This window comes from Castor canadensis, chromosome 7 (assembly GCF_047511655.1).
Source record: "Castor canadensis chromosome 7, mCasCan1.hap1v2, whole genome shotgun sequence".
Taxonomy (NCBI): domain Eukaryota; kingdom Metazoa; phylum Chordata; class Mammalia; order Rodentia; family Castoridae; genus Castor; species Castor canadensis.
In genome coordinates this window covers 37,825,563-37,852,609 of record NC_133392.1, presented here as the reverse complement: position 1 = coordinate 37,852,609, position 27,047 = coordinate 37,825,563, and the positions used below count along the sequence as shown (strand labels likewise).

Below are 27,047 nucleotides of genomic sequence, written 5' to 3'. Positions count from 1 at the left end.
TGAAATGCTTTCACATACTGTACAAGTTGTTGTCGAAATACCAAGCACCCATCGACACTTCCTCTAAGAGCTTTTGGATGGTTGTGTTTTAATTGTTTTAGGATGTGGCCAGCTTTTGTGGAGTCGAGCTAGTTGGCTTCATTATTCCCCTGCAACATTTCCTTTGCACTCGTTGATTTCCATGGCTACATGATGATTACTTCCTGAGAAACAAAGGAACACATGTGTTTAGAAGTAAAAAGGAAGCATCCAGATCACCTATTGAACCATAATCCTGCAAAACCTGGTATAAATGGAAACTTTTCTTTTTATCACAGTGTGTTTGAAATGAAAGAATTCACATTAGTCATTCTCTCAGGTATTACTGTACAATACTTGTCTTTGTGAAGGGCCCAGATTATGTCAGGGTTGGTAAACCAAATTTACTCCCAGGAGTTAAAATAGGCTGTTAACAACATCAAAATTTCTGAGTAGGGATCAATCCATAACAGAGACAGTAGGTAATGGGAAATTTGAAGACAAAGAATGGGTGGAGGAAGAAATAATTTAGCAATATAAAACACACCAATTCTGTTTTACTTCATTAATTAATTGAGTACTCCAACAGACATTTATTGAAGGCTTCTAATCATGATGTCCTGTACTAGTGCTTTGAGATAAAACAGTGATTAATAACCAGAGGTAGAAGAATTCCTATTTTAACATTGTAGATAAAGTGTTTAAGTCCTATCTAAATTTTGTCTCATGCAATCTAGGACCTAGAGTGAATATGAGGAGGGGCTTTCTGTGTTGAATCTTGAATGCATAGAAATTTATTTACCATACACAGGTAGAGGACCATGGCAGAGAGAAGTAGTGGGATCCACAAGTGCCCAGAGGTGCCCAGTCCAGAGCTAACGGGTCAGAGTTGGGTGGAGATTGACGGGGAGAGCAAGAGCCGGCTGAGACTACCTGCATTTGGAGGATTTTCACTATTAGTGGGTAGGTGTTCAGTACATGGAGAATGGCTTAAAGAAGGAGGACAGGAAAGTTAACCAGTTCTCTTTTGGGTCTCTTTAATGAAATATGGTATTCTGATGGAGATGGTATATAGCTTGTGGAGAAAGAAATTTAAAGCTTAGGCGAGAAGTGCAATAGAGGATCTAGATTTGGAACTTGTCTGGAAGATGGACACACAGGAGACTAGAGGAAGAAGAAAAGAGAGTTGAGGACAGAATCTTAGGAAACAAATACATTTAAAGAACAAACTGACAAAAAGTAGCATGGGAAGGAAGCTGAGAAGGAGAAGCCAGAGAGATACAAAGGTAAACCATGGTGGGGGGTGGGGGGCAGGGAAGCAGCTTTCCTTTTTCTCCACAGTACGGTCTTTTAGTGGTTGTTGGGGAATGTCAAACCTGAACAGAAACCACCATAGGAACATTTAATCAGACCCTTTTTCTTTTGAGGTTCTGTCCTAGGATATGAGCTCTTTCTAATGTTCATTCTTCTCTTTGCTCCCTGAATAGACTCCAGGAGCCTGGGCAGAACAAATGGGTGGTTACCCGTAGGTTGTATGCAGAATGGAAACTTCTAGGAGTCAAAAGGAATGGAACTGGGCTGTGACCCTCCAGTGGGTCCGGGAGGCAATGTCTCATAGTGGTTATGAGCTCTGAAGGCAAGCAGACTGCATTCAGATCCTTACTCTGAGGTCCAGAAGTGGCTCTCCTAGCACACGTGTGTGCCATCCTCCGTGTAGGTGTCAACCTTTATTCAAGTTGGAATAAGGGAGAAATTCCTCCACTGGCTTCTGGGCTTCATAGAGTCTTAAGTACATAGTTTGTTTTTAAAAGATGCATGAGTAAATTAACAAAACGTACAGAACATTATGGGTCACTGATCTATTCAAGACTTTGACCATTGAGCATCAAAGAAACACCCACCTGTATCCATTTGGAAAAAAAATTCTATTTACTAGCCCAAAAATAAAAATCAGTTCATTTAAAAAGTTATCCTCAATGGTACATAATACTCCATTGTTAGACAATGACTTGATACTGACTAACAGTCCTATGGGGTGGTACTTTTCCTGGCACTGCTCCAAAGACCTTTTTTTCATTAGGACAAACTTACAGGGACAGGACCTTGTCTATCATGAGAAAGGGAAACTTCAGGCATAGAAAAGTACTTAAAGTCACATAGCTAACACATAGCAAAGGTAGCATTTGAACCCAGATACTCCAGCACCAGAGATTCTACTTAGGACTGCTACACTACACAGAAGACTACTTTGTTTGTTGTTGATGATTTTGTTTTGTTTTTTTGCAGCACTGGAGTTTGAACTCAGGGCCTACATTTGAGCCACTCCTCCAATCCTTTTTTTGTGGTGGAGTTTTTCAAGATAGGGTCTCTTGTACTATTTACCCAGGCTGGCTTCCAGCTATGATCCTTCTGTTCTCTGCCTCCTGAGTTGCCAAGATTATAGGCATGAGCCACTGGCACCCAGCTTGTTGATTTTTTTTGAGACAGAGTCTCACTGTGTAGCTCAGGCTGGCCTGGAACTCACTATCCTCCTGCCCTAGCAGGAGGGACTACAGGCATATGCCATCATGCTTGGCTAAGAAGCCTACTTTGATTCTGGTACCTGACTGCATAACTGGACACACTGTGTTCATCATCCAGGAGGAAAGCCATACTGTGCATGTGAAATGAGGCTCTCTCCCCAAGGTGTCTAAGGGATAGGTTCTGGGAGATGTATTTGTGTTGTCAGACAATAAGTATGATAATTATTTATATCAAGAAAAATCATAATCACACAATGATATGATTTCACAATTTACCTTCCCCAGTTTCATGGGCAGTTGACTTCAGTCCCTTGTCACAAACCCTCATTAAAAGTAAGAGAGGTTCAGTGGCTGTGGGTGGGGCCAGAACGTGAGCGAACCGGGATCTTCCAGGAACATGGGGACCCTGTCTATCTTCTGTGGTGCTGCTGAGGAGTTTTCTGAGGAGCTCTGGTGTACACAGCCTGTATCTTCAGTCGGTCTCCAGGGGGCCAAACTTTATCTGAGAAGGATCTAAGAGAAATTTCCAAGGCAGTTGAGCAGAAGAGACTCCGAACCATGAAATGGAAACATTGCTGCTGTCTTCAAACAAATTTGAACCCCAAATGATTACTCACAACCACTCTAAAGAACTCGTTCAATATCTGTTATAACACATATTTTTAAAAAAAAGTTGAGAGCTGGGGGAGTAGCTCAGTAAGAGAGCTTGCTTAGCAGGCACAAGGTTACCTCAGTGGGGAAAAAGGTCAGAAAAAAGATTTCCTGATATTATGTTCAGTGAATGAGGATGTTTTACAATTAGCCAACTCTTATTTAAATATATTTAATATCACTTACAGAAGAATCCCAAACACATAAAAATAAATCAGATTAGGCTTTGTCTTTTGATTAAATGCTTTTTTCACCAAACAGGAAAATACTTATTAACAAAAGTTTCGAGAACAATAAAGTAACTGGAGGTTATTAATATGAAAATATTGTCGATTGTTCCTCCTCTTAGAAATCTCCCTAGACAGCCCACTTCCTGAGAAATGACTCAGCAAAAGCTCCCAAGAAGAGTGCTCATGTTTAGTACAATTGTGTAGGCCAGGGCTTATCTCTTATCTATAAAGTCCCCTTGTGAGTGATGATTCATGTTGCTTTTCAATAATGGCCTTTGAATGCAAAGTATTTCTTAATGTAAACAAATGCCTTCAGTATTTAAAGCAAAACATTTCCGTTCGTTTAGTACAATTTCCTATTTCATGCCTGAACCTGTACTTGTGAGGGAATTGTTTGGTTTCAAAAGAGGGAAAAGAGAATGATTGTTTAAAAGAATGCGAGCTGAAGGAGGGGTGCCTTCACCAGGGGCAGCTGTGAGACCTGCCCGTCAGAGAGGGCAAAGCGTAGTCCATCCTCTCTGGCCCAAAGAAGCTGGTGTCCTGAATTGGGCCTGCAGGTAGATGTCCCTGAGCTCCCGTGGGAGAAAAGGGGACCTTCGGCAGCTTGGTGATAGATCCTGTCTCAAGCCTTTTCTATTCTCAGGTCTGATGAGATCCAAACTAGATAAACGGAGGATGAATGATACATGGAGAAGTTCCTAAAAATGCTGGAAAGCTCTTTAGTGGTTTCTAATGACATTTTACAATTGCCAATTTGAAAAATAAAATGAAAACCTAGAGAGCACCAGCCAGTTTCAGGTCTGTGGGGAAAGATGACCGCTAGGTGGCGCCATGCTCCAGCTCCGTGACAACCGCTGCTGCTCTGCCAGTGCCCTGTTGGCTAGGATGCAGAGGTTTAAGATGAGCACTTGGGAAAAGACCAAATTCACCTAAAAGTTTCCAATGAAAAAAACCCTAACATAGCAAGCAGAAGAGGTGTGGGGATCAAGGATCTTTTTTGGTGAGGCTATTTCTACTACAGTACTGATTTTTATTGAGAATTCAGATTAGCAGACATTGTAGGAGAAGAGTTTTTGAACCATTTCTTAAAGAATTCCCAAATTGTCTGACGGAGTGGCTCAAGTGATAGAGAGCCTGCCTAGCAAGCATAAGGCACTGAGCTCAAATCCCAGGACTGACAAAAAAGAAAGAATCCCCAAATTTGCATGAAGATAAAGAATAATTAGTTATTTAAGACAATTAGCCCCAATGTTCTTTCTTGTCAAGTTAGAGAAACAATTGAGCTGAGCGGTACACTACTCATATTTGCTTTGAGGCATATTGTTTCCACGCCCCTGCTCAAGCCTTCCCTTCCTTCAGCAGCCATTCCTTCAGGACCCACCACACCTCTAACTCAGCCTGGATGCTGTCATGTCATCTCAAGGTGACACTATTATTGTGCCCATGTTACAGACAAGAAAACTTGTTGGGGCTGGGCACCAGTGGCTCACACCTGTAATCCTAGCTACACAGGAGGCAGATACCAGGAGGATTGTGGTTCAAAGCCAGCCTGGGAATATACTTCAAGAGACCCTATCTTGAAAAAAAAAAAAAAAAGGGTTGGTGGAGTGGCTCAAGGTGTAGGCCTGAGTTCAAACCCCAGCAGCACAAAACAAAACAAAAAAAAATTGTTAGGGACAGTTTCTAGATAAAGGAAGCAAATATAAAGGCCATATATGCTATATGAAGGTAGAAAATCACAGTCCATTCCAAGAAGGAGGTGGGTTAGACTAGAATAACATTAAAATACTCACGGAAATGCAATATCCTCGTATGGTTTTATAAACAGAAAAATGTGGTAAGTTCTGTCAGAGATTTAGAATAAATTAAATTTTTTCTTATAACTTTTTTATGTATTTTAATTAACACATAGCATTATACATGTTTACGGGGTACTATGTGGCATTTTGAGAAATTTTATTCTTCTTTGTTATATTTGGGGGGGCAGTACTGGGGTTTGAACTCAGGGCTCAATGCTCTATCACTTCAGCCATATTCCAGCCTGAAAAATTTTATTCTTAAAAAACAGTAGAAATATATATTTAAAAAAAAAACCACAGACCCACTGAAATAACAGAACACTTTTTGGAATGAAATACTACATCCTAAATTTTTTGAAGATTATAGAAAAAAAATAAAATGGTCCTGTGGAATCACCATTTTGGATGGGACAGATTTTTCTTCAAAAAAACTAACTTCCAAATAAGAAATGACATAGCTGTGTCTCGAACATACCAATGTTGTAATTTTAACTCAACTGAACATCACGAAAGGTTTTCTAATGTTGAACTAATACCATAACCATAACAAAAACTTTAACTATCTTATTTTAGACAGCCTTTGTGATATCATGATTTAATATTTATTGGATGTCCATTACTTACAAAGCACCATGCTTCTGTGTCAAGATTATTTATTGAACAAATATTTACTGAGTACCTACTATGCCAGCCATCCTGCTGGCTGCCAGAGGAGCGAAGCAACAGGGGCCCAATTTCTGCTCGTGTCTCTGTCGCCACCCTCATCTCAGGCAAGCATCCCCTGGTTTGCCACCCCAGCCACACTCTCACTTCCCTGGCCATGTACTCTCTCCACACTATGTGTTCTTGTTTCACCAACTTTTTTGCATATGCTTTGGCTGTGAATATCTTCACCACCCTTAATATGCAAATGAAACCCATCCTCCAATTCTGGGGCTGATGACCTATCCTCTGTGGATACTTTCGTTATCTTGTGAGCCCTCTGGTATTAGACCAAAATCATCATCACCACTTCTAGGTATACAGTTCTGGGTGCTAAGTGTATTCACACTGCTTTGTAGCAGATCTCCAGAACTTTTTCACCTTGCAAAACTGAAACTCTATGCCCATTATCTCCGCATATCTTTCTTCCCCAGCCACTGGCAATCACCCTTCTACTGTCTGTTTCTGTGAATTTTACCACTTTAGACACCTCATATAATTAGGATGATGACACAGGATTTGTCTTTTTGTGCCTTCTCATTTTACTAATACAATATCCTCAGTTCTTCCATTATGGCATGTAAAAGGATTACCTACTTTTCAAGGCTGAATAATATTCCATTTAATGTTTCCATCTGTCAATGGGCCCTTGGGTTGCTCTTCAGGGTTTTGTTTTGTTTCATTTTTGATTTTTTGAAACAGGGTATCACTACGTAGTGTGGAATGGCCTCAAAGTGATGATCCTTCTGCCTTAGCCTACCAAGTGTTGGAATTACAGATGTGCTTCGCTACAAAAATGCTTTTTCCTGGCATTTTAATCCTTTCCTGTTTAGCTCTCATTTCTTGCCTTCATGTACTTGTATTTATTTTCTGTGTTTCATCTGTTTTTTCATTTGTTCATCCACCCATCCATCCAACAAATATTTATTTATTTATTAAGAAGCATCTTTATTTTAATTTTTCACAACCCACAGCAAATATCCTATTCAATATCATATGAGAAAGCATCATAATAGTGTCAGTAATTTTATTATTTTTTGGCAGTACTGGGGTTTAGGGCCTTGCGCTTGCTTGGCAGGCACTCTGCCACTTGAGTCACTCACTCCATCAGCTTCCAACAAATATTGATTGAATGTCCCTCTTTGACAGGAATAGGCCTAGGCAAAAAAAAAAAAAAATCACTGTCTTCATTTATCTAAGAGGGGAAACAGATAACAAACAAAACAATGATGTGAAGACAACAATAGGTTCCAAGGGACAAAAATAAGGCGGAGAGTGGGATGGGTGAGGGAGCATGGGATCCAAGTTGAAATGCTGGATTTTGTTTCCATCACAGGCATCACTGAGAAGGTGAGTTTTGAAGGAGGGAGCTAAGTGAATATCAAATGCAAAGCATTTGAGAAAGAGGGAGAGCAGGAGTGTAAGGCGTGGGCTGGAGCACGCCTGACAAAGGGTGAGGGGCAGTGAGGAGGCCAGGGAAACTGAAGTGCAACAAGTAAGGGGGTAGCAGGAGATGAAGTCAGAGAAGTAAAGGGTGGCAGAAGAGACAAGCACGAAGGTGTTGTTGATCGCTCTTTGTTGTTGTTTTGATTTGGTTTTGTTTGTTTTTTGAGACAGGGTCTATGTAGCCTAGACTGGCCTTGAACTTGCAGTCCTCCTGCCTCAGCCTCCCAAGTGCTGATACTACAAGAATGCTTTGCCACATCCAGCACTTTTTAGATCACTCTGAAAGGCAGAATGTGTGTCTGATTCCCAAACATATTGCAAAGGAACGTTCTTGGAAGAAATGATTAATAGTGCAGTGAACACACTCTACATTACTCGGGGGTGGTACTGAGAAAACACATGTTGAGCACAATGTGTTTGGCGCTGTACTATTACTAACGCAGCTAAGTTTGCAGTAGACTTTTAGTAACTGAATCACTCAAGTCACTTGTGGGAAGCTTACTGTCAACAAGCATTGCTCCGTGTCTTCATTCACGGCGTTCTCTGTTTGTAATACCCTTGCCTCTTTCCCTCATTCACTTAGCAAATGTGTACTTGTCTATTATTGTTGCCTGATGTCATACTTTTTTTTTTTTGATACCGGGGTTTGAACTCAGGGCCTTGTGCGTGCTAGGCAGGTGTTCTGCTATTTAAGCTACTCCCAGCCCTTTTTGCTTTAGTTATTTTTCAGATCAAGTCTCACGTTTTTGCTCTGGCTGGCCTCAGGTCGTGATCCTCCTCCTTATACCTCCCTTGTTGCTGGAATTACAGGCATTTGTCTGGCTTGTTTGTCTCCCTAACTTTCTGCCCTGGCTGGTCTTGAACCTTAATCCTCTTGATCTCTGCCTACTGAGTAGCTGGGATTACAGGCTTGAGCCATCACACTCTGCCTGAGCCTTCTTCTAGAGGCTTCCTACCCTTTCCCAAGGACAATTAGGTATCCCTTCTTTGTGCTCCCACAGAAGCAGCCTGTGAAAGTCTCTCATAGCACTTAAATATTCTTTATTAAAATGATCTGATTCCCATAATTGTCTGCCAGTTTCTAAAGAGAAGGAGGAATATTCACATATAACTGTCTCAGGGTAGGTATTTGATATTGAAATAATTAAAACCCTCAGGCTTTAATTCAGATGTGGAGCATCACACTTATTCCTTCCAAGTATTATTGGGTTAGAGTTTCTTTCTTTACACTCTGCATTATCTGCCTTACTCAGATGTCAGAGGTCACTTTCAGTAGTCGTTAAATTCAGAGTTTTGAGACTACTTCTGTTACTTACTAGCTGCTGGGGCTAGGGTGAGTTGTTCAGTTTCTCTCTGCTTCCGATTTTTTTAATGCTATGAAATGAAGCTAATAATAATATCTATCTCTTAAGGAGTTGCATGCTTTAAATAAATTCATATTTTTGAAGTGCTTAGGATAATACATGGCATACATTAACTGCTATGTAGGCACTTGTTAAAAATGTCTATTATGGGCCGGGCGCCCGTGGTTCATGGCTGTAATCCTAGGTACTCAGGAGGCAGAAATCAAGAGGATCATGGGTCAAGGCCAGCCAGGCAAATAGTTTTCAAGACCCTATCTCAAAAATACCTACCATAAACAGGGCTGGCAGAGTGGCTCAAGTGGTAGAGCAACTGCTTAACAAGCATGAGACCCCGTGTTCAAACCCTAGTACTGCCAAAAAAAAAAAAAAGAAAAAAAATTCTATTATCACTGATTAAAATACATTTCCAAAGATTCTAGTCTTCCAGCATCTAGGTGCCTAGAGAAAAAAAATGGTGGGGTGGCACAGTGGAAGACCACTGGGCTGAGTCAGGAGGTTTACATTTTAGTCTCTATTTTTGCTGTCAACAGGAAAACCTTAGGCAGTTAAAAAAATTAAGCAATTTTAGGCTGGGATGGTAACTCAGTGGGAGAGTGCTTGCCTAGCATGTGCACTGGGTTTGATCCCCACCAACAGGAAAAAAAACAAGACAATTGAAAAAAAAAAAAACCTCAACTCCCAATATGTCCTCACATTAAAAAAACTATGATTTTAGAGAATGTGTGTGATTGTGTGTGTATTTATGTTCATGTATGTGTAACAAAGTGACTACTTGGATTGGAGACAAAATAAAGGTAGCTAGGAATGATGAGCACCTGTTGTCTCTGAAGATTGAAACAAAAACAGAGAGGAAAGAAGGAGGAGGTGGAGACTTGTTGAGCCAGCTGGTTCTCTGGACAGTTTCCAGAGGAGATGCTGGCCCCAGAGAACTTGTTTGCTGGCCAGAGAAGATGCCAGGTAGGCAGGAGAGGGCCAGGTGGAACGAAGCTTACCATTTATGGGTATTACAACTTCAAACATTGAGGTTTATAGGGAGGAAGTTGAAAATACCTGTGCATATCTTAGGAGCATTCCTATATTTGAAATTACACTGTTAGTTATATGGTAAGGCAGCTTGTAAGATGTGAAAGGCAGATGACATTTTGTGACATATGGTAAGCTACCTGTAGCATTACCCCTGACCTTTAAAGCTAGAATATGCACCATATACCAAATGGGTCCAGAAAATTACTTGTAAGAGCTAAATATCATTCATGACTCAAGGACTCTCAGAGTTGCTCCTGATTCTTGGGTGTTATCACTTCTTTTTCATGCTTTTCTTTCTTTCTCTCCTTCTTTCTCCCTCCCTCCCTCCTTCCCTTCCTTCCTCTCTTTCTCTGTCTCTCTGTCTCTCAGTCTGTCTCTCTCTCTCTCTCTTTCTTTCTGGTACTGGGGTTTGAATTTTTAAATTCAGGAACTCGCACTTGCTAGGCAGACTCTCTACCACTTGAGCCACACCTCTAGTCCTGGACTTTGTCATTTCTTAATGTTTTATGACTCTGTTAGTGGTTTCAGTTATGACCCAATATATCCCCAAATCTTAATTAAGCAGCATATCATATTCCTAGATATCTGATATGTTAATGCTATTGTATATTGTGTTGCTTTCCTATTTCATTTCCTAATTGTCACTAATATATAGATATGTTTTTGAGTTTTATCTAGATATCTTGCTATATTTACTCATTGTTGGTCTATGTAGATTTTCTGTATAGAGAACCACATATTCTATAAATGTCAATTTTTCTCCTCTTCCTTCTTCTTCCTCTTCTTTTAACCAATCTTTACATCCTTTATTTCTTTATCTTGCCTTATTGCACTAGCCAGTACTTCCAAGACAATTTTGAATAGAGCTAGATTATTGTTTTCCTGAGCCAAGGGGCTAATGTTTGCATTTAGTCACCAAGCATACTAGCATGGGTCTTTTTCATAGACTCTTCTATTCCTAGGTTGCTGAGTTGTTGTTTATGAACCCATCAAAACATAAAGCTGAAGAATTTCTCCCACAGAAAGGTATGAGGTAGGAGAGGGAGGGCAGAAATCAGACTCCAGTAAGACTGAACAGAACTGAACACTGGATGACATTTGCCAGGCTTGGTCACCCCTTTTGGTACCTTCTTTTCCTTTCCAGACACTCCTACCTTGTTTCCAGCTTCTAGATGTTTCCTGTAAACTGTAGATGAGGCACCTGTGCTGGTTAAACCTATAACAGTGGCTGGGATTCTAGTCTTGGTGAGGAAGAAAAGCCAATGACAGATGGACTGTTACTTGAAGAATAAGCTTACTTTAAAAAGAAAAGACAATTTTTATTTCTAGAGGGACTGGGGGTCCTAGCAGACTAATAAGACAGAAGTTCAGTTACAGAGAAGGAAGAAAAAGGCCCAGAAAGAGGCCCCAGGAACTGGATCAGATCAATATTATTTATGGCCTGCTGGAATATCCTGGGTCACCTCAAGTTTTCCCGTCAGCCCTCAGGCTTGATCTTAGGAAGTGGTCAGTTTGAACTGCAGCTGGATGAGAGGCTAAGGGTCAAGTCTGGGAACATTCCAGTCCCACACACCATTCTTTTTTATGGGCATCTTGGAATATGGCTGTTTAAAACTTTTCCATTTCCTCCTTTTCTTTTCCTTATTTGGAGGGATTGCCGTCAGCACGGTGGGCCAGGGGACGTTGTTTTTCTGACTGACTTTTGGGAGCAGAGTCTCTCCTGTTCCTTCAATCTGTGTGGACTTCCGGCAGGAAATGCACTCAAGGAAAGTTCTGAATGAAAGGAAGATGCTGGGTGAGCCAGTGGAAACAGGAAGTTGTTGCCTGTGTCATCTAGAGTGGAGGAAAGTGAGGAGCAGAGAGAAAACTCACTTCACAGAAATGGGAAGAGCAGATGAGAGTGGAATGGGAGAAGAGGGTGTGTGGGGAGAACTCAGGAGCAGAAAGAGGCAACCAAGTCACCAGCTTAGACCTTGATTATTTTGGCTGTGGGTTGACTGGGCCAAAAGAGGATTGTGCAGTAGGCACAGGTCATGCAGTAGCAATAAATCAAAGCTATTTATGAACAGTTATCCTATTCTAAAAGAACTCTATGTAACAATCAGATGAAGGGTATGTGCTTGCTCATTGCATTCTTCTTGTAATTCTTTTGTAGGTTTGAACATTTTCAGAATAGAAATTTGAATTGTGTGGGGAAAAGAATCAATTTTAAGCTATATGCTATTTAGGGCAGGATGGGTTCTCACACACAGGTATATGTTTATGGATATATGAGGTGTTACCTATAGATTTGTTCTCTAGTGATGACCAATGCTTGTGTATAACGAGTATTTATGTATTCTCAAGTTCTGATAAATTCAATCTGAAATTCTCAGATTTTTGCATCATGTGGACCAACATTTCCTCACAAGACAAAAATAACTTTAAAAAGTTATTTTTTATTTATTAAAGGATTTATTAAAGGGACTGGTGCACGTGATTATGGAGATTGAAAAGTCTTATGATAAGCCATGTGTGAACTGGAGATCCAGGGATGCTGGCTATGATGCTCAGTCCAAGTTCAAAGGCCTCAGAAGCAGGGAAGCCTACAGACAGTCTGAGGCTGAAGGCCTGAGAACCTGGGAAGGGAAGAGGGCTGCTGATGCTAGTCTTGGAGTCCAAAGTCAGGGGAGCCTGGAGCTCTGATGTCCAAGACCAGGAGAAGACAGATGTCCCAGCTCCAGGAGAAAGAGTGAATTCATGCTTATGGATCTGAACCCTCAGCTAACTGGATGATGCTGCCCAGATTGGGTGAAGTGGATCTTCATTACTCAGCCCACTGTATTCACATGCTCTTCTCTTCCAGAAACATCATCACAGACCCACCCGGAAATGGTGCTCTCCCAGCTTTCTGGGTACCCCTTAATCTGGTCAAGTTGACACTTAGAACTAATCATCACAATGTCCTATAAATATTTTGTTATGTTTATACATATTATATTAAAAATAACTCTTAATTTGTAGTTTTCACTATCATTCATTCAATGAGCAACATACACACACAAAAATCCTTTACCTTATCTTCAAATATTAGTCAACAATTATTTATTGGCTGTCACCATCATGTAAAGAATTTATGTGTATAAAGTATACACTTTACTGCTCAGTTATGGAGAACACAAACATGGATTAGACAGATATTCTGCTCATAAATATCTTTATGATTTGGTGCAAGTTCAAAACCCTGCATATAAATGACTTTAACAAAGGAGAGAAAGTCATTTTTTGTTGAATCTTCAAGGAGAGCACTAATACTTCATGCTATGGGCCAAATGGTGTTAGACATATTCCTTGCATTTGCTTCACCTGCTGTGGAGGGAAATTAGGCTTAGAACTGAGCAACTGGTGGGGATGAAGTGAAATGCTGCATCAGTTTGCTATCGCTGTATAACCCATCATCCAGTGTGAAAACAGCGATCACTTGTTATAGTTCCTGTGTTTGGTGGTTGGTGGGGGTGTGTCTGATCTAGTCTGGGCCTGGATGGGAAGCTTCCTTTCAGGCTGCTGTGGCAGGATGAGGATGTAAGTGTTGGTGGAGTTGTCTCTACCATCTGACTCTCAGGGAATGTTGCTCTCAGCTGATGGTAAAGATGCAAGAAGACAACAGAAATACATAGGCCTTACAAAGCCTAGATCAGCAACACACATATTGTCACTTCAGCTCATACAGCACTGCCCAGCAGAAGTCACGTGGCTAAACCCAAAGTCATAGTGCAGAGACAAACACTAGGCCCCACAGCGAGGTCCTGGCAAGGGCAGAGATGCATTTGGAGTGACAAACTGATGCAATCGGTGACAAAAACCTTGTCACAAATAGCCTGCTCTGACTATCATATTTTTTATGAGAAAGAACTTCAGTTTTTTTTTTCAGTTATTAAAAATTATGATAAGAACTTAAAAATAATAGTTTCATATGGCAGAATGTCACTATCCATCTCGTTAAATACCACTTTCTTGTTCTAAACTAGGAAACATGAGGTTAAACTCACAGTTAGGGAAGAACGAGTGCAAATGCCCACTTAGTCTTTTAGGCCTACTTGGGACTGGCTGTAAGCCACATTTTCTGTTGATATTTTGGGCCTCTAGATTCTGCACTCTTCCTCTCAGTGGCAACCAGCCCCCGAAAGTCCTGACATCTTTGTACTCTTTCTTTCTCCTCATGAAAGCCTACTTTGCAGGAGCATCTGGCACAACAAATTCACAGTGAGACATGAGTGACTGATAAAGATTAAAATCTAAGTGACTCTAGGCACATTTGCTTTTGAACCTGAGGAAAAAGAATTTATGGCTCCAGAACTGAGAGAAGTCACACAGCAGAGAAATAATGTTCTATAGTGCATTGCATTTTTTTTTCTTACAAGGACAGAGTTTCAGGAATAACCAAGAACATATGTTAACATAATTAACACAGTGAATTATATACTTAGTATAAATGATATAATAGATGCCCACCAAATCAAATGCATATAATGAATTTTTATATTGCGGTAGTTCTAATCCTTAGTTATAGTTACTATCTTTGAGAAACAAGTGAATAAATATAGCAGGCATTAGGCAGGAACTTTCTGAACTGTGTCAAGGTTAATAATAAGTAAAATGTTACAAGGAGAGACTAGAGAGCAACAGCTGTGCAACATTCTTGGAAGCAAGGACCTTGATAGCATGAAGTCAGACAGTGAGCTTGGCTTTGTTGCTTCTTTGGTGAACAGAGAAGCCTTATAACAACCAGAAGGGAAACTCCATTGATTTTATAAATTACAACCATTTTGCATGTAAAATCTGATGTCTGCCGCTGAAAAATCAGGAGCACGTGGAACAATGTTGGAAGAGGACACAGATCAAAACTATGAGAATGTTCTGGCTGAGATTCAGTCATTTGAGCTGCCCATTGAAGCTACTTTAAGGTACGGCATCTTTATATTTTGTTGTTTCTTTAGTGACCATAAGATCACTTTCTCCTAACTTGTATACTTGTCTTTATAACAGAATACAAACTATTTTTGGAAAAGAGTTATAGTTCTGAGTTACTTAGTTTCAGTTTTCTTACCCTTAGAGAAATTACAATGAATAATTAATCCACTCTTTTTGCATTATACTTGTTTCTTAAACCCATTACCATAAGGTTAAAAATGGAAATAACTTTCAAGTTATCAAAAAGGACCCCATACCATCTCCAAATAGATATTCCATCTCCATTTATGTGAGGTTTCAATTGGTTCTCTAAAATATCTTAGTGAAAAACCTCCAGAAAAATTAGATGTTATCAATGAAACCACTTTATATTTGAGTAGAAATGAGTTGTAGGAAAAAATGTATAATGCTTCTATTATATTATTTCTGTTCTCTTGGGTATATTGTGACCTCTCAGACACATATTTTTTATTTCCATATAAGATTTTAAAATCGCTTTTATAGTAAGATGGATATTAATTTGTACAGTTCAAGAACAGGATTAAAACAAAAGACCATGTGTCTTTATCACATTTTTCATGTGTTAAAATTTAATTCTCTGTGGTTGCCTGCCTACATATGACACTTACCAGTGTGGGAAGAAGATGTCAATCATTGAATGCGATAGTGACAATCAATAAATATTTGTTGACTAATATTTGGAGATTAAGTGGAAAGTTTTTTTTTATGTTGCCTCTTCATTTTCAGAAAGGTCCTAGGGCCATGTGGCTTGAAATCCATTACAGCTTAAACCTGAAAATTTCTCCCATGTATTTGAACATTATTTTGCACTACACATAGTTTAAATCTCTTCAAAGGGCTTACGGTAGTGTTGGGGCCCCAGAGAGGTATTGAGTTTTATTGGATGATTTTATCAATATCTAGTTGTAGTTGCAAAATAACTTCAACTCTGTGTTAACTATTCTATATGTCTGCATTCCAATTGAGCATCGCAAATATTCTGTGAAGAAGGGCAGGTAATTTTTACCCCATTCAATAGATAGGAGAAACCAGTGCTTTTTCAAATGGGAAAACCAATGGTTTTGTCTGTATGGACCATATTTTGCACCATCCTAGCCACTATCCTCTATGACTTGTGCATTTGCCTGGTGGCTAGGTCAGAAGTCTGGAGGGAAATGAGGGGGAGTGAAGGGAGCCTACATGCGTTTTAGTTACTGTTCTGCAATTGCTGCTTCAGAGCCCTTGGCCTTCAACATCCATCACTTTCCACCTCTCCCCTGGTATCACAACCCTGACCCAAAGCTACAGATTTCATCCATCCCAGAACTAACCTCTCAGCTAGCCTTGCTCATGCTGGTCCTAACTTCATGTCTTGGTTGTTAGATCTTTTCTGCCCTCTATTCTTAGGACAAGTATCCCCAATACTAATCTTACACCTGGCCTTCCTAAAATCCGGCAACCATAGCATTCTTCCAGCATCACCTTCAAGAGCGGAGACAGCACAGATATGTCTTCCAGATGCTGTTCTGTCACCACTGCCAGTGGGCTCGGAATGTCCCCTCTTAGCTTCCCGACTAGGTTGCTAAACACGGGGCCAGAATCTTTTTTTCCAAGGGCTATTGCTACAACACGTTGATGTTATTTGGGGAATAGAGCGGAGTCACAGAGACCCTAGCAAGCCTTTACGTGGGACAAAAGTTAACAAGATTAGTTTCCTAAATGGTTGCTTTAATCTTTTGACTAGATGAAGACAGCTTAGACTGCCATTTGATGCCTTTGTCACACATGATTATGCATGTCATTGATTTTACAATGTAATTGCTCTGCTTGGAAAATAAAGACAACTGTTTGGTCAGACTAGACTGCTTACTATTTGACAGTATGCCCTGAGCAGTTTTTCCTCCTAGCATGCATGATTCCTTTCTTTGTTTATCTTGCTCAGTGCTATCTAATCTATCTTGCAAGGCCAGCTCAAATGCTTTCTGCTACGAAACCTCTCCTGATTTTCCCACTAGATGGGGAACACTTCATTCATTGGGGGGGGGTGTGTGTGTGTGTGTGTTTTGTTTTATAACCCAAATCTTCCAGGCTAAAGATTTCTGAGGGCACGACCTATGTCTTACTTATTCTTTAGTATCTGCAGAGCTTTCCACAGTGCCTGGTCCATAGTAGCTAGATAAATATTTGTTGAACTAATTCATATGAGCATATGAGTTAATGATGACCTTGGGAGGCATAAGAAAAAAGGCAGTCCAGAGAGAATGTCGTCATTTCAGCAAAGAGGTTCCACTAGGCATGGTGGTGCTCACCTAAAATTCAAACTTGGGATGCGGAGGCAGAAGATTCTGAGTTCAAGACCAGCCTGGGCTACATAACAAGGCTCTGTCTCAAACAAGACAAACCCCCAAGCCAACAAAACAACAAGCAAAGCAAAACAAAACAAAAGAGGTGGAAGTGAGATTACTTTAAAGTTACAAGTCCTAAGGGCAGAGAGGGTAGAAAAGAGGTTTGGCTGGGGTAGATCACCTAACAAGCCCAAAAGGCCCTACTGTCAAGCCCCAGAATGGACAGTGAGGGTAAGTTTAGGACACTGAATCCACTGGGCTGGGAAAACATGAAAGAAGCATTCCCAGGAAGCCCTTGTTCCTGGGAATCGAGGCAGAGAGGATATCTGTGAGTCTACTCATTTTCCCTCACAGGAGAAGGCATTGCTTTAATCAAACATGCTGTACTTTAAAATCCTAAATTTTATCCCTTTCCCTGCCCACCTTGTGTTTCAGGTAGGAATCTGAGGTGTCAGTTAAGGATGACTCAGTTGTTTCACAAAGCATGCAAACTTTTCTGCACACTAACTGCCTCCCTGCCTTCTCCATCATATGCAGGATCAGTCTTCTCGGTCTGGGGCTCTGTGAGTGGATTGCTGGGGTCAGGAGTCATGCTGGCAGGGATTGTCAGTGGCCTATAATCTCTTGCACCCTGTTCAGGCTGTATTCCTTCCACCTCCCAACTTCACACTTGGCTGCTCCCAGAGCAAACTCCCCCAAGATGATTCAGTCTGGCTCCTGCCTGGCTCCCCTAATGGGCCCTTGTGTCAGAACCTTTGGCCTCCTTTTTGGAAGAGTGGATGAGAATCAGATGATGCTGAGGTCCTGTGTTTGTTTTCATTCTATGTGAAATGTTGTATCATTGCCTGTAGTAATAAGTTTGAAGGAGAGAGAGTTTCAGGGGAGAGCTGAGACACTCTGCTTTCCGATGGTTTATCTGTATTGCCGGTGAATCATCCGTTAAAGCCATCTCTGACAGCTCTCCAACTTAATTGGTGAATAAAATTCCAGGGTAGAAAAGTGCAATTTGATGTTAGCAATGCAGCTGGTGATTGGATTTATGAGTAGAGAAAGAAATATAACTAAAGGCCTACTGCCACTCCGGTGTGGTCCTAGCATGGATTAGCATCGGGCATTCAAAATGGGAGGCTGGAACTCACCACCAGGTGAATTCTATTGTTTTTTTCTTTTCTAGTAATTTTGGCCTGGGCATCACTGTTTTCATCATTCTGCAAACACAGGCCAGTTTCCATCGGATGTTCTCATTCTGCTTAGGTTCCTTGATTTTTGCTCTGGACCCTCTGTCTGGCTTAGATACATCTGGTCCCTTGCCAGCCACTCCCTCTACAGGATGTGACTGTCCCTGGGAGGCCTAATACTGCTTAGAGCCATGCTAAAAGAAACTCAGTTGTACGTGTTTTACTAAACCTTACCAACTTCCTTGAATCAAGAAGGTTAATAGGTCTCAACTAGCATATCAATCCTGGTGCTTTGATAATGGTTGTCTGAGGATGATTTTAATAAATTAGTAATGGCAGCTATGGTCTTAGCATAGGACAATAGCAGTGTTTAAAACATTTATTCACTGTATTCACACTAGAACTTCCTGCTGCCAGGCTTCACCCACTAGACCTGGTCCCCATGGATACTGACTCAGAACCGGATGTAGCCTAGAGCTTATTCTGCCTCCTGGGGTCTTGCAGGTGTGCTGTTAGCCCCTTAGAACAGGTCCTGAAAATAGATCTGAATTGATTTGGTTCAGAAGTCACAGCATGTTTTGTTTCTGTAACTGAGCCTAACTGATAAGAAAATCATGGATACATTGCAGGGGACTGCAAAGTTAGTGGGAGGTGGGGGTTGTGCATTCAAAACAGAGCCTGCAGAGGGCTGGGAAAAAATAGGAGGAAAAGGGAATTGTACAGCATGACGTACCAGAAGAAATTTTTGTAATTGTTTTGTGATAACATAATTGTTTCACACTTGTACTCACAGACTCTCTTGGGCTCTTCTCCAAAAGCTGACCATGAAGTTTTACCAGGTTAAGAGCAAACAGGATATTGTATTTCTTTGACTTTAATGTTTTTAGGAATGAAGATAACATGCTTTTAGAAAAGGAAAGAAAACATTGAAAAAAAAACCTAACTGTATACATCATAAAATATTAGGATGACATACTTAAAAAAAAGTTTACTAGTTAAATTCACGTGTAGATATTCCTGAATGCTTTTGCTGTTTATATTTTCAGAAATGTAAGATTTCTACCATATCTTACTCTGTTAAGTAAATTGATAAAGATCAAAGGTGTAGGTTTTAATCTGGACCAGATACTCATTAGTTATTTGATTTTGACTTTTGTTTCTGAAACTGAAATAGAGAGTGTAGTAAAACCTAATTGAAGTGGCCAGTGTATATGAAGTGCTGATGCAATGCCTGTTTGGCATACAGTAAATGCTCAGTAAATACCTAGCTATTACCACTATTGTCTAACTTACATCTGGATTATATATTCCAGGATAATTTAATATGTGTATACTTTACTTTTAATGTGCACTTTAGAGTCTTGAGGTAAACAAGCACTCACAACATCTTGACATTCTGAGCATGTGGGAAATACTAAGTCATGGGACTTTTAAAAAATATTTTGTAGTTTTTAAAAAAAAATTGAGTCAAGAGACAGGTTCAAGAAAATTATAATCAAAAGGGAAACATCAGCCAGCTGCCTATAATCCTAGCTACTCAGGAGGCAGAGATCAGGAGGATTGTGGTTTGAAGCCAGCCCAGGCAAATAGTTTGTGAGACCCTATCTCGAAAAACCCTATCACAAAAAAAGGGCTGGTGGAGTGGCTCGAGGTGTAGGCCCTGAGTTCAAGCCCCAGTTCAGGAAAAAAAAAAACAAAAACCCAAAAACCCAAACAGTTTCTGAGATGAAACTGGGAGTGAAGTTATACCTTAAGGGCACAGAGAAATATTGTAGTCTTCAGCAAGAAGGAGTTTTGCAGGCACACATATTTGTCTATTAAATGTCTAGGTTATTCACTCTTTAGATCCCTTTTTATTTTTTAAAAATTTTTTTAATTTCTAATTGACAATTGACACATAGTAATTGTACTTATTTCTGTAGCACAATGTGATATTTCAATACATGAGTAATGACCTGATCAGAGTAACTGGCATGTCTATCATCACAGACATCATTTTTTGAGTTAATAACATTCAAATTCCTCTCTAAAATTCTTTAAACTTTAAGTTGACAAATAATAGTGTTTTTAGGTATATGTGATGTTTTGATACATGTTTACATTGTAGAATGACAAAATCAAGCTAATCAACATATCAATCTCCTTGAATTATTTTGTGAAGGGAATACTTAAAATCTACCATTTTAGTGATTTTTAAGTAGACATTAAAAATATTTAATTAAAACTTATTTTTTCTGTCTCACTGAAACTTTGTTATCTTTAATCAATGTCTTTCTTTACTCATTCATCTCCTCTTTCCTTCTACTCCCCCATTCTACTCTCTCTTTCTCTAGTATCTCTAGGTAACTTTTATTTATTTTTATCATTGTTATACTCGGGATACATTGTGACATTTACAAAAGTTCTTGCAATATATCATAGTTGAATTCATCCCTTCATCATTGTCCTCCCATTCTACTCTCTACTCCTATGAGTTCAGCTTTTTTAGATTCCACATCAAAGTAAGATCATGTGTTATTTGTCTTTCTGTGTCTACCTAAGAGAAATCTAAATTTTACTTTGGCTGCATTGTATTCAAGGGAGAGACTATCCATTTTACAATCATGTTCACTACTGCTTATATCTAATATTAATGCAATGTCATGACCTCACTTTTTCTCTGATGAGAGTGGTGCAATGTGCTACAGGTTATGGGTATAAAATGGAGTTCAGAGAATCTGTTCAGAAATAAATGCAGCCCAACCATGACTGATGCCTGCTCCATCTACAGCACTGTGGGAAAGCCTGGGGTCCCTGATCAGAGTGGGATATCTAGCTGCCCAACTACTGCTGTAGGGCTGGGTTACAGCTCAGTGGTAGAGCACTTGTCTAGGGTGTGAGCACTTATCTGGGTTCAGTCTCTAACACTGAAACAAGCAAACAAACCAAACCAAACCAAACCAACCAATTATTCCTGTACATTTAACTGCTACCATTAGCTCTTTGGTCTCTATTGCAACAGTAGAATGAACTTTTTCAAATTATTATATTATTGTTGAACTGGGGGTACACTGTGACATTTATAAAGGTTCTTATAATATATCATAGTTGAATTCACCCCTCTCTATCATTCTCCTTTAACCCCTCTCCCCACATTCCTGGAATAGTTTCAACATGCCTCATTTTTCCATTTCCAAACATGAATACATGGATTAAACTTTTAAAAAATTATGTTCAGGAACCAAGTATTTCAAACAAGGAGACAGTTTTATTTATTTAATAGTCAAGTGAATGGATTTTGGAACAGGAAGGAAGGACAGGGTTTCAAATTCTGTCTTTACAACTACTAAAAGAATTATTGAAAGGATTACTTAAATTAAGCATGAAAAATATTTAATGTAATCCATCATTCATAGCAAATGCTCATTCACTCATTCAACCACTATGATGCCCCACTACAATATGGCAAGCACTAATCTAGTTGCTGTTGATACAGCAAGATTAAGACTTGGAGATCCCTTGCTCTCAGAGAGTTTGTATTTTAGGGATGGGAGTTAGAAATACACAAATAAAAAAACAGTAATAAATGCTGTGAAGAATAATAAAAGTATAAGTGAAAGGGAGCCCAGGGTTGTTTTTTTTTTTTACAGAGAGTGGCCAGAACGTAAACATCAGTTATTATTATTCTTTACTGCATTGCATTAGTTACTTTTCTAAACTTGTTTTGTTAAGGGGAGAAGAAGAAAAATAGGACAAGTGAGACAAAAGGGAGAAAGAGCCAACGGCTTAAAGGAAAGCTAATTGGAGAAAGAATGAGGGATAGAGAATGCACTGAATAGGATGATGAATAAAAAACTAACAACTAGGAGAGGGAAAGTAAGAGAAAATAGTTTGTGCTACAAGCTGAGAAGGGAAATATGAAGGGAAGACAGAGAACGGAACTCAGAGAACATGAGTTCTTTAATTGCTAGGTGGCTTTAAAATGTTTAATTTGGGGATTATCAAGATAATAGCGTTTTCAGGACATTATTCTAGGGTTAGGACTGGCAAGATTATATGTAGGGCCCAGTGCAAAATGAAAATGCAGGTTCCTTTTTTCAAAAATTATCAAGAATTATGAGATGTGACTACAGAATATTAAACCAAGGGCAAATGCATAGGTCACACACCCACAAAGCAGCCCTGTTGACATCTGAGCACAGAGCCCCGCACACAGCAAACATTGAATAAAAATTGTTGCTGAATAGATAAACCCAGCAGCTAATTACTTTTGAACTTCTCTGAGGATTGGCCCATCTTTCATGAAAAACTAATTTTATTTGGCTGATTTCAAATTTCCTTGTATTGTTCTCAATGATGGGGTCCAGATCTTTGGAACAGCAGATTCCTGGACATGGTTTTGCAGCTGGAATCTTCCCAGGCTGGGCTGGGCTTTGTTTATCCTCTTGCATATACAGAAGGTGGCCACTTGGGGTCATTGTACCAAAAAAGTGGAAGTTGAAAGGAGCACCCCTGTGACTGGAGTGAGTAGCTGCTTCAAGCCACCTGGGTTAGTTTATGATCGCCATGTAGTTTGCATTTTGTTACAGCTCTTTATATATCAAGGGCTCTTTAAACAACACCTGAATGACATTAGCAAAGTCTTAAGAGCATAAAGATCAGACGTCTGCTATAGGGTTCTCAGGCACAGGAAAGAGAATCTTTTTAGAAATGTACCCTACCACATAGGAAAATACTTTTACAACATTAAACCTAACATGAGAAGCATTTGTATATGAATCACTCAACAAATATTAACTGAGCACTTACTAATGCAAGACACTGGGCTGGGGCCATAAAGATTGAAATTTTGTCATTTGCAGGTAAATTGATGGAACTGGAGAACATCATTTTAAATGAAGTTAGCCAGGTTCAGAAAGCCAGAGACTGCATGTTTTCTCTCATATGTGGAATATAGACCCATTACAAATACAGCAATGTTATGAAAAACAGGTCATGCTAAGGGGAGGTCACTAATGGGAGAGGAAGGGTAAAAGAAGGAAGTTAAGAAGATGAATATGGTTGATATACCTTCTATACAAGAATTAATATAGAATTTTTAAGCCTGTTGAAGTCACCATGAGAAGGGGACTAAGGTAGGAAGGAGAAAAATAGAAGGAATAAACCAATTTGGGTTATTATACATATATACATGGAAATGTCCCAATGAAACACCCTGTATAGCTATCCTAAACAAAGTCTTTTTTTCAAAAGGGGGAACAGGGAGGTAAAACATTTCTTGCCTGGGTGTTGGTACCAGTGGGAGGGCGGGGATATAAGGAAAGGGTGAAGGAGGGTGAATGTAGTGGAAATATTACATACTCATATATGAAACTGGAAAAATGAGACCTGTTGAAACTGTTCCAGAAATGGGGTGGGGGGAATAAAGAAGAATGATGATGGGGTGAATTTAACTATGATATATTGTAAGAACTTTGGTAAATGTCACAATTACCCCCAATACAACAATAACAAGATTAAAAAAAAAAAAGACACTGGGCTCGGGAGTGACACTATCCTTGTGCCTGACTAGGGAGTACTGCCTGAAAGTAGAGATAGTCTCAGCAATTTGCCACCACTATAGAGATAAGTACCCCAAAGGACGAGCCCCCCAAGGACAAGGAAGAGGTGTTTCCTTTACAAGATCCCGTGGGCTCACCAAAGTGGTTGTGTAACCGAGCGTCTAACCCAAAGATAGTTTCCCCTTTCCTCCTCTATAACAGCAGGGAACAAATTTCAGGTGGTTTTCACCTATTGAGCGTTCAGAAATAACGAGGTTCAGGTGCAGGGAACCTAGATGCACAATCACGCCTTCTTATTAACATATAGAAAAAAGAGCATTGATATGTTTGGTTTTTATTTTTATTTTATCAAAGAGGAAGCTAAATGCTTATTCTACATGGTTTACGGACAGATGCCTGCTAACTCTAGTCTCCAATGCTGACGTTGATTAAACTCTGACAAAATATTATACATTTATTCTTTAATCCCCTCGCAATTTGGTGACTCTTAGTGTCCCCAATTCACACTTGAAGAAACCAAGGCTTAACAAGTTAGGCCCCGAGGCCTAACATCTAGTAAGAGATGAGTTGGAATTTGACCTCAAGCAGTTAAAGGCCAGACCAGTCCTGCTGCATTCTACAGCTTTCTGAGGGAGTTTTCCCAAGATAGGTTACTAGTCTGCAGACAAGTGGCTCAAAGTATAAGTTAATGACTAAGAGTTTATTTACAGGTCAAATTCTTACTTTGCTGGCTAGTTTCATACTGGACACACTGCAAATCATGTGAGGACAGGACTCCCAGGCAGCCTGAAGAGACATTTGGGGGGCACCTCTGCAAGTCAATATCCACTGCCCCAAAATAGCTTAGCCTACATGTGAAATCTGCCCAGGTGCCCTTCCACCCTCACCTGCCTCAGCCCAGGCTGATTAAATCATTTATCCCTTGGGTACTTTGTTTATCTGTTTGTTTTGCTGGGTATGCATGTAGCTCAGTGGTAGAATGCTTGCCTAGCTAGCATTGCTAGAGGCCCTGGGTTTGATTCCCAGCAAAACAAACAAACAAACTACAGTTAGTTATTTCAAACATTTAGCTTTAAATTCTTAGCAAAACCCTTCAGGTACTCACAGAACTGTCAGAAGTCAGAGAGGAAATAGTAAAAGCTGTTTCAGAAGGAGTGGTAAGTAGATTTCCTTCCATCTTGACTTGTGGGGGAGACGCTGCTGTACTTACATTGAGGTAATTTCTAAGGGGAGGTGTTGAAATAAGCCTGTGAGAAGAGTGAGTAAGCAGGCTCGGCTTCCCAGAGCAGAGAACTGGGTTTGGATAGGTGATGTCAGGATTTGAGGGAAAGGGAAAAGATCTGAAAAAATCAATGCTCTGGAAAGGAATACTCCAGCAGGAGACAGAAGCTAGCCTGTACTACACGCCCTGCTCTCCTTACCTTACCTTGCTTTACTCTTCAGAGCAATGAATTCTGGGAATGCTTATCCTCTGAGCTAAGATAGTCTGCTGTTTCCTGCAGAGAGAACCAGCTTTTTATTCTCTTTGTAGGAGGAGATAAAATTTATACTTATTCTTTTGTGATTCTTTCAGATTCAGTTTTCAAACAGAATTTTCCCCTCTCAAGAGTTAGCAATTAGGGTGTGCTAACGAGGTAGTAGTGCCTGGAGAGGCAGTCAGCCAAGGAGGTTCAGGTTTTTATTTAATTAAAAAAATGTATATTTTAAATTAAATAACATACATAACAATCTCTACATAAAGAGATTTGGCTTGATCCAAAATAGATTTTTAAATAACCAGAGGAATGGATGAAGTTCTTACATCCTCTGACAAAGTCTCACGTTGAAGTTCTTGGGTGGGTGTCAGGGAATTTTAGGTAACCTTCTCTGTCAGTAGGTTTCTACCACCACACTATAAGATGTTATATTTAGTGTCAATACATAAAGAGTAAGTTTGAAGAAATTAACTTTTTTATAATCCAATATTGTTTTAATTCCTAATTATTTCCTACCTGCTCAGACCTATTTGGAAAGCTCCTTTTTAACTCATCCAGAACTGTTTCCAATGGATTCAAAGCTTCAGCATTGTTTGGCTAAAAACCCCTCAGATTTCTCCCAGTTATGTGTAAAACTCTATGGTGAATTACAGGAAGCTATAAATTAAAAAAAAAAAAAAAAGCCATTTGAATGCAAGGCCCTTAACCTGGTGGGACAAAGCTGCTGGATTTGGGAAGAAGTTTTCTGTTCTTGTGTGTTCTTGAAACACAAGGAAGTAGATTTCCCAGAGAAGGTCTGGATCCCCTGTGTCATCAAGGCAATGGAAACAGGCGGGAGGCTTTGATGACTTCACATTGGTTTGCAGTGGGTTTTCCTGGTGGAATTGGCAGTGGGATGTAGCAGAGATTCCTTGGTCTTCTAAGTCAGCATGCAATAAAGCTCCCTGGGGATCAAGTGTATAAAACAAGGAAGACCCACAAATGGGATCTAGCTCAGGGGAAGCATATGTAAAGGCCTGGGTTCAAGCCTTAGCACTTCAAGGAAACAAACAATAAATAACAACAATCCCCCTCCCCCCCACATGTATAAAAAGGAACCAATTAAACAAATGCAAACTGTGAAAACAGCTGGGTGGAGGGGATAAATATGCTAAATTGAATCTGTGGTCATCAGAGAAGACTGAGATTAGTTGGAGGAATCTTTATGAAGAAAATACATTTGAGTAGAATTTTCCAAGGAGGACAGAGATTCTAGATTAATAGGAAGGAGGGCATTACTAAAGTTTATAGGGCCCTTACAAGTGTGGCAGGCAGGCCTTGCCCATCAAAGATGCTCACATCCTAATCCCTGGAATGGATGAATGGCACATGACAGAAGGGATGGTGCAGATGTGATTAAAGTTAAGGACCTGAGATGGAAAGTTATCCTGGATTAGGTGGTTCTATTCAATCTAATTAACATGGATCTGCAGAACAATGGTCAGAGAGATGTAACATTATTGGATTTGAACATGAAGGAAGGAGGCCACAGGCCTCCTTCTGGATGCTGGAAAAGCAAAGAAAATTCTCCCTTATAGTTGGAAAAGAATGAAGGTGTGCTGACACTTGATTGTAGCCCTGTGAGAACTGTGCAAATTTGAATCCATGGAACTGTAAGGTAATATACTTGAATTGCTGTAAGCTTGTAAATTTGTGATAATTTGTTATAGCAACAAGGAAATTTAATGTAAAATGGGACAGCAATATGAGATAGACACTATTATTATGGTTTTACAGATGGGGAAACTGAGATATGAAGAGA

The 27,047-nt window shown here is 39.8% G+C and overlaps 1 protein-coding gene and 1 long non-coding RNA gene across 5 annotated transcripts in view; one reads left to right on the top strand and one right to left on the bottom strand.

The window, feature by feature from the left end:
• Positions 1 to 24: 24 nt before the first annotated feature.
• On the bottom strand, positions 25 to 25,136 carry LOC141424780 (uncharacterized). Its single transcript, XR_012449689.1, has 3 exons — positions 24,877 to 25,136; positions 2,817 to 3,053; positions 25 to 203 (listed from the first exon to the last, which is right to left on the bottom strand). It is a non-coding gene; the product is annotated as an uncharacterized lncRNA (long non-coding RNA).
• The window catches only part of Exoc6 (exocyst complex component 6), a 210,817-nt gene continuing 198,253 nt past the window's right edge, over positions 14,484 to 27,047 (top strand). For 2 of the 4 annotated variants that reach the window (XM_074078754.1, XM_074078760.1), the window contains exon 1: positions 14,484 to 14,701. In XM_074078754.1, the coding sequence (XP_073934855.1) occupies positions 14,580 to 14,701 (122 nt within the window). In that variant the 5' untranslated portion in view covers positions 14,484 to 14,579. The remainder of the gene's footprint in view (positions 14,702 to 27,047) is intronic. The other 2 variants (XM_074078757.1, XM_074078761.1) reach the window with 1 other exon arrangement.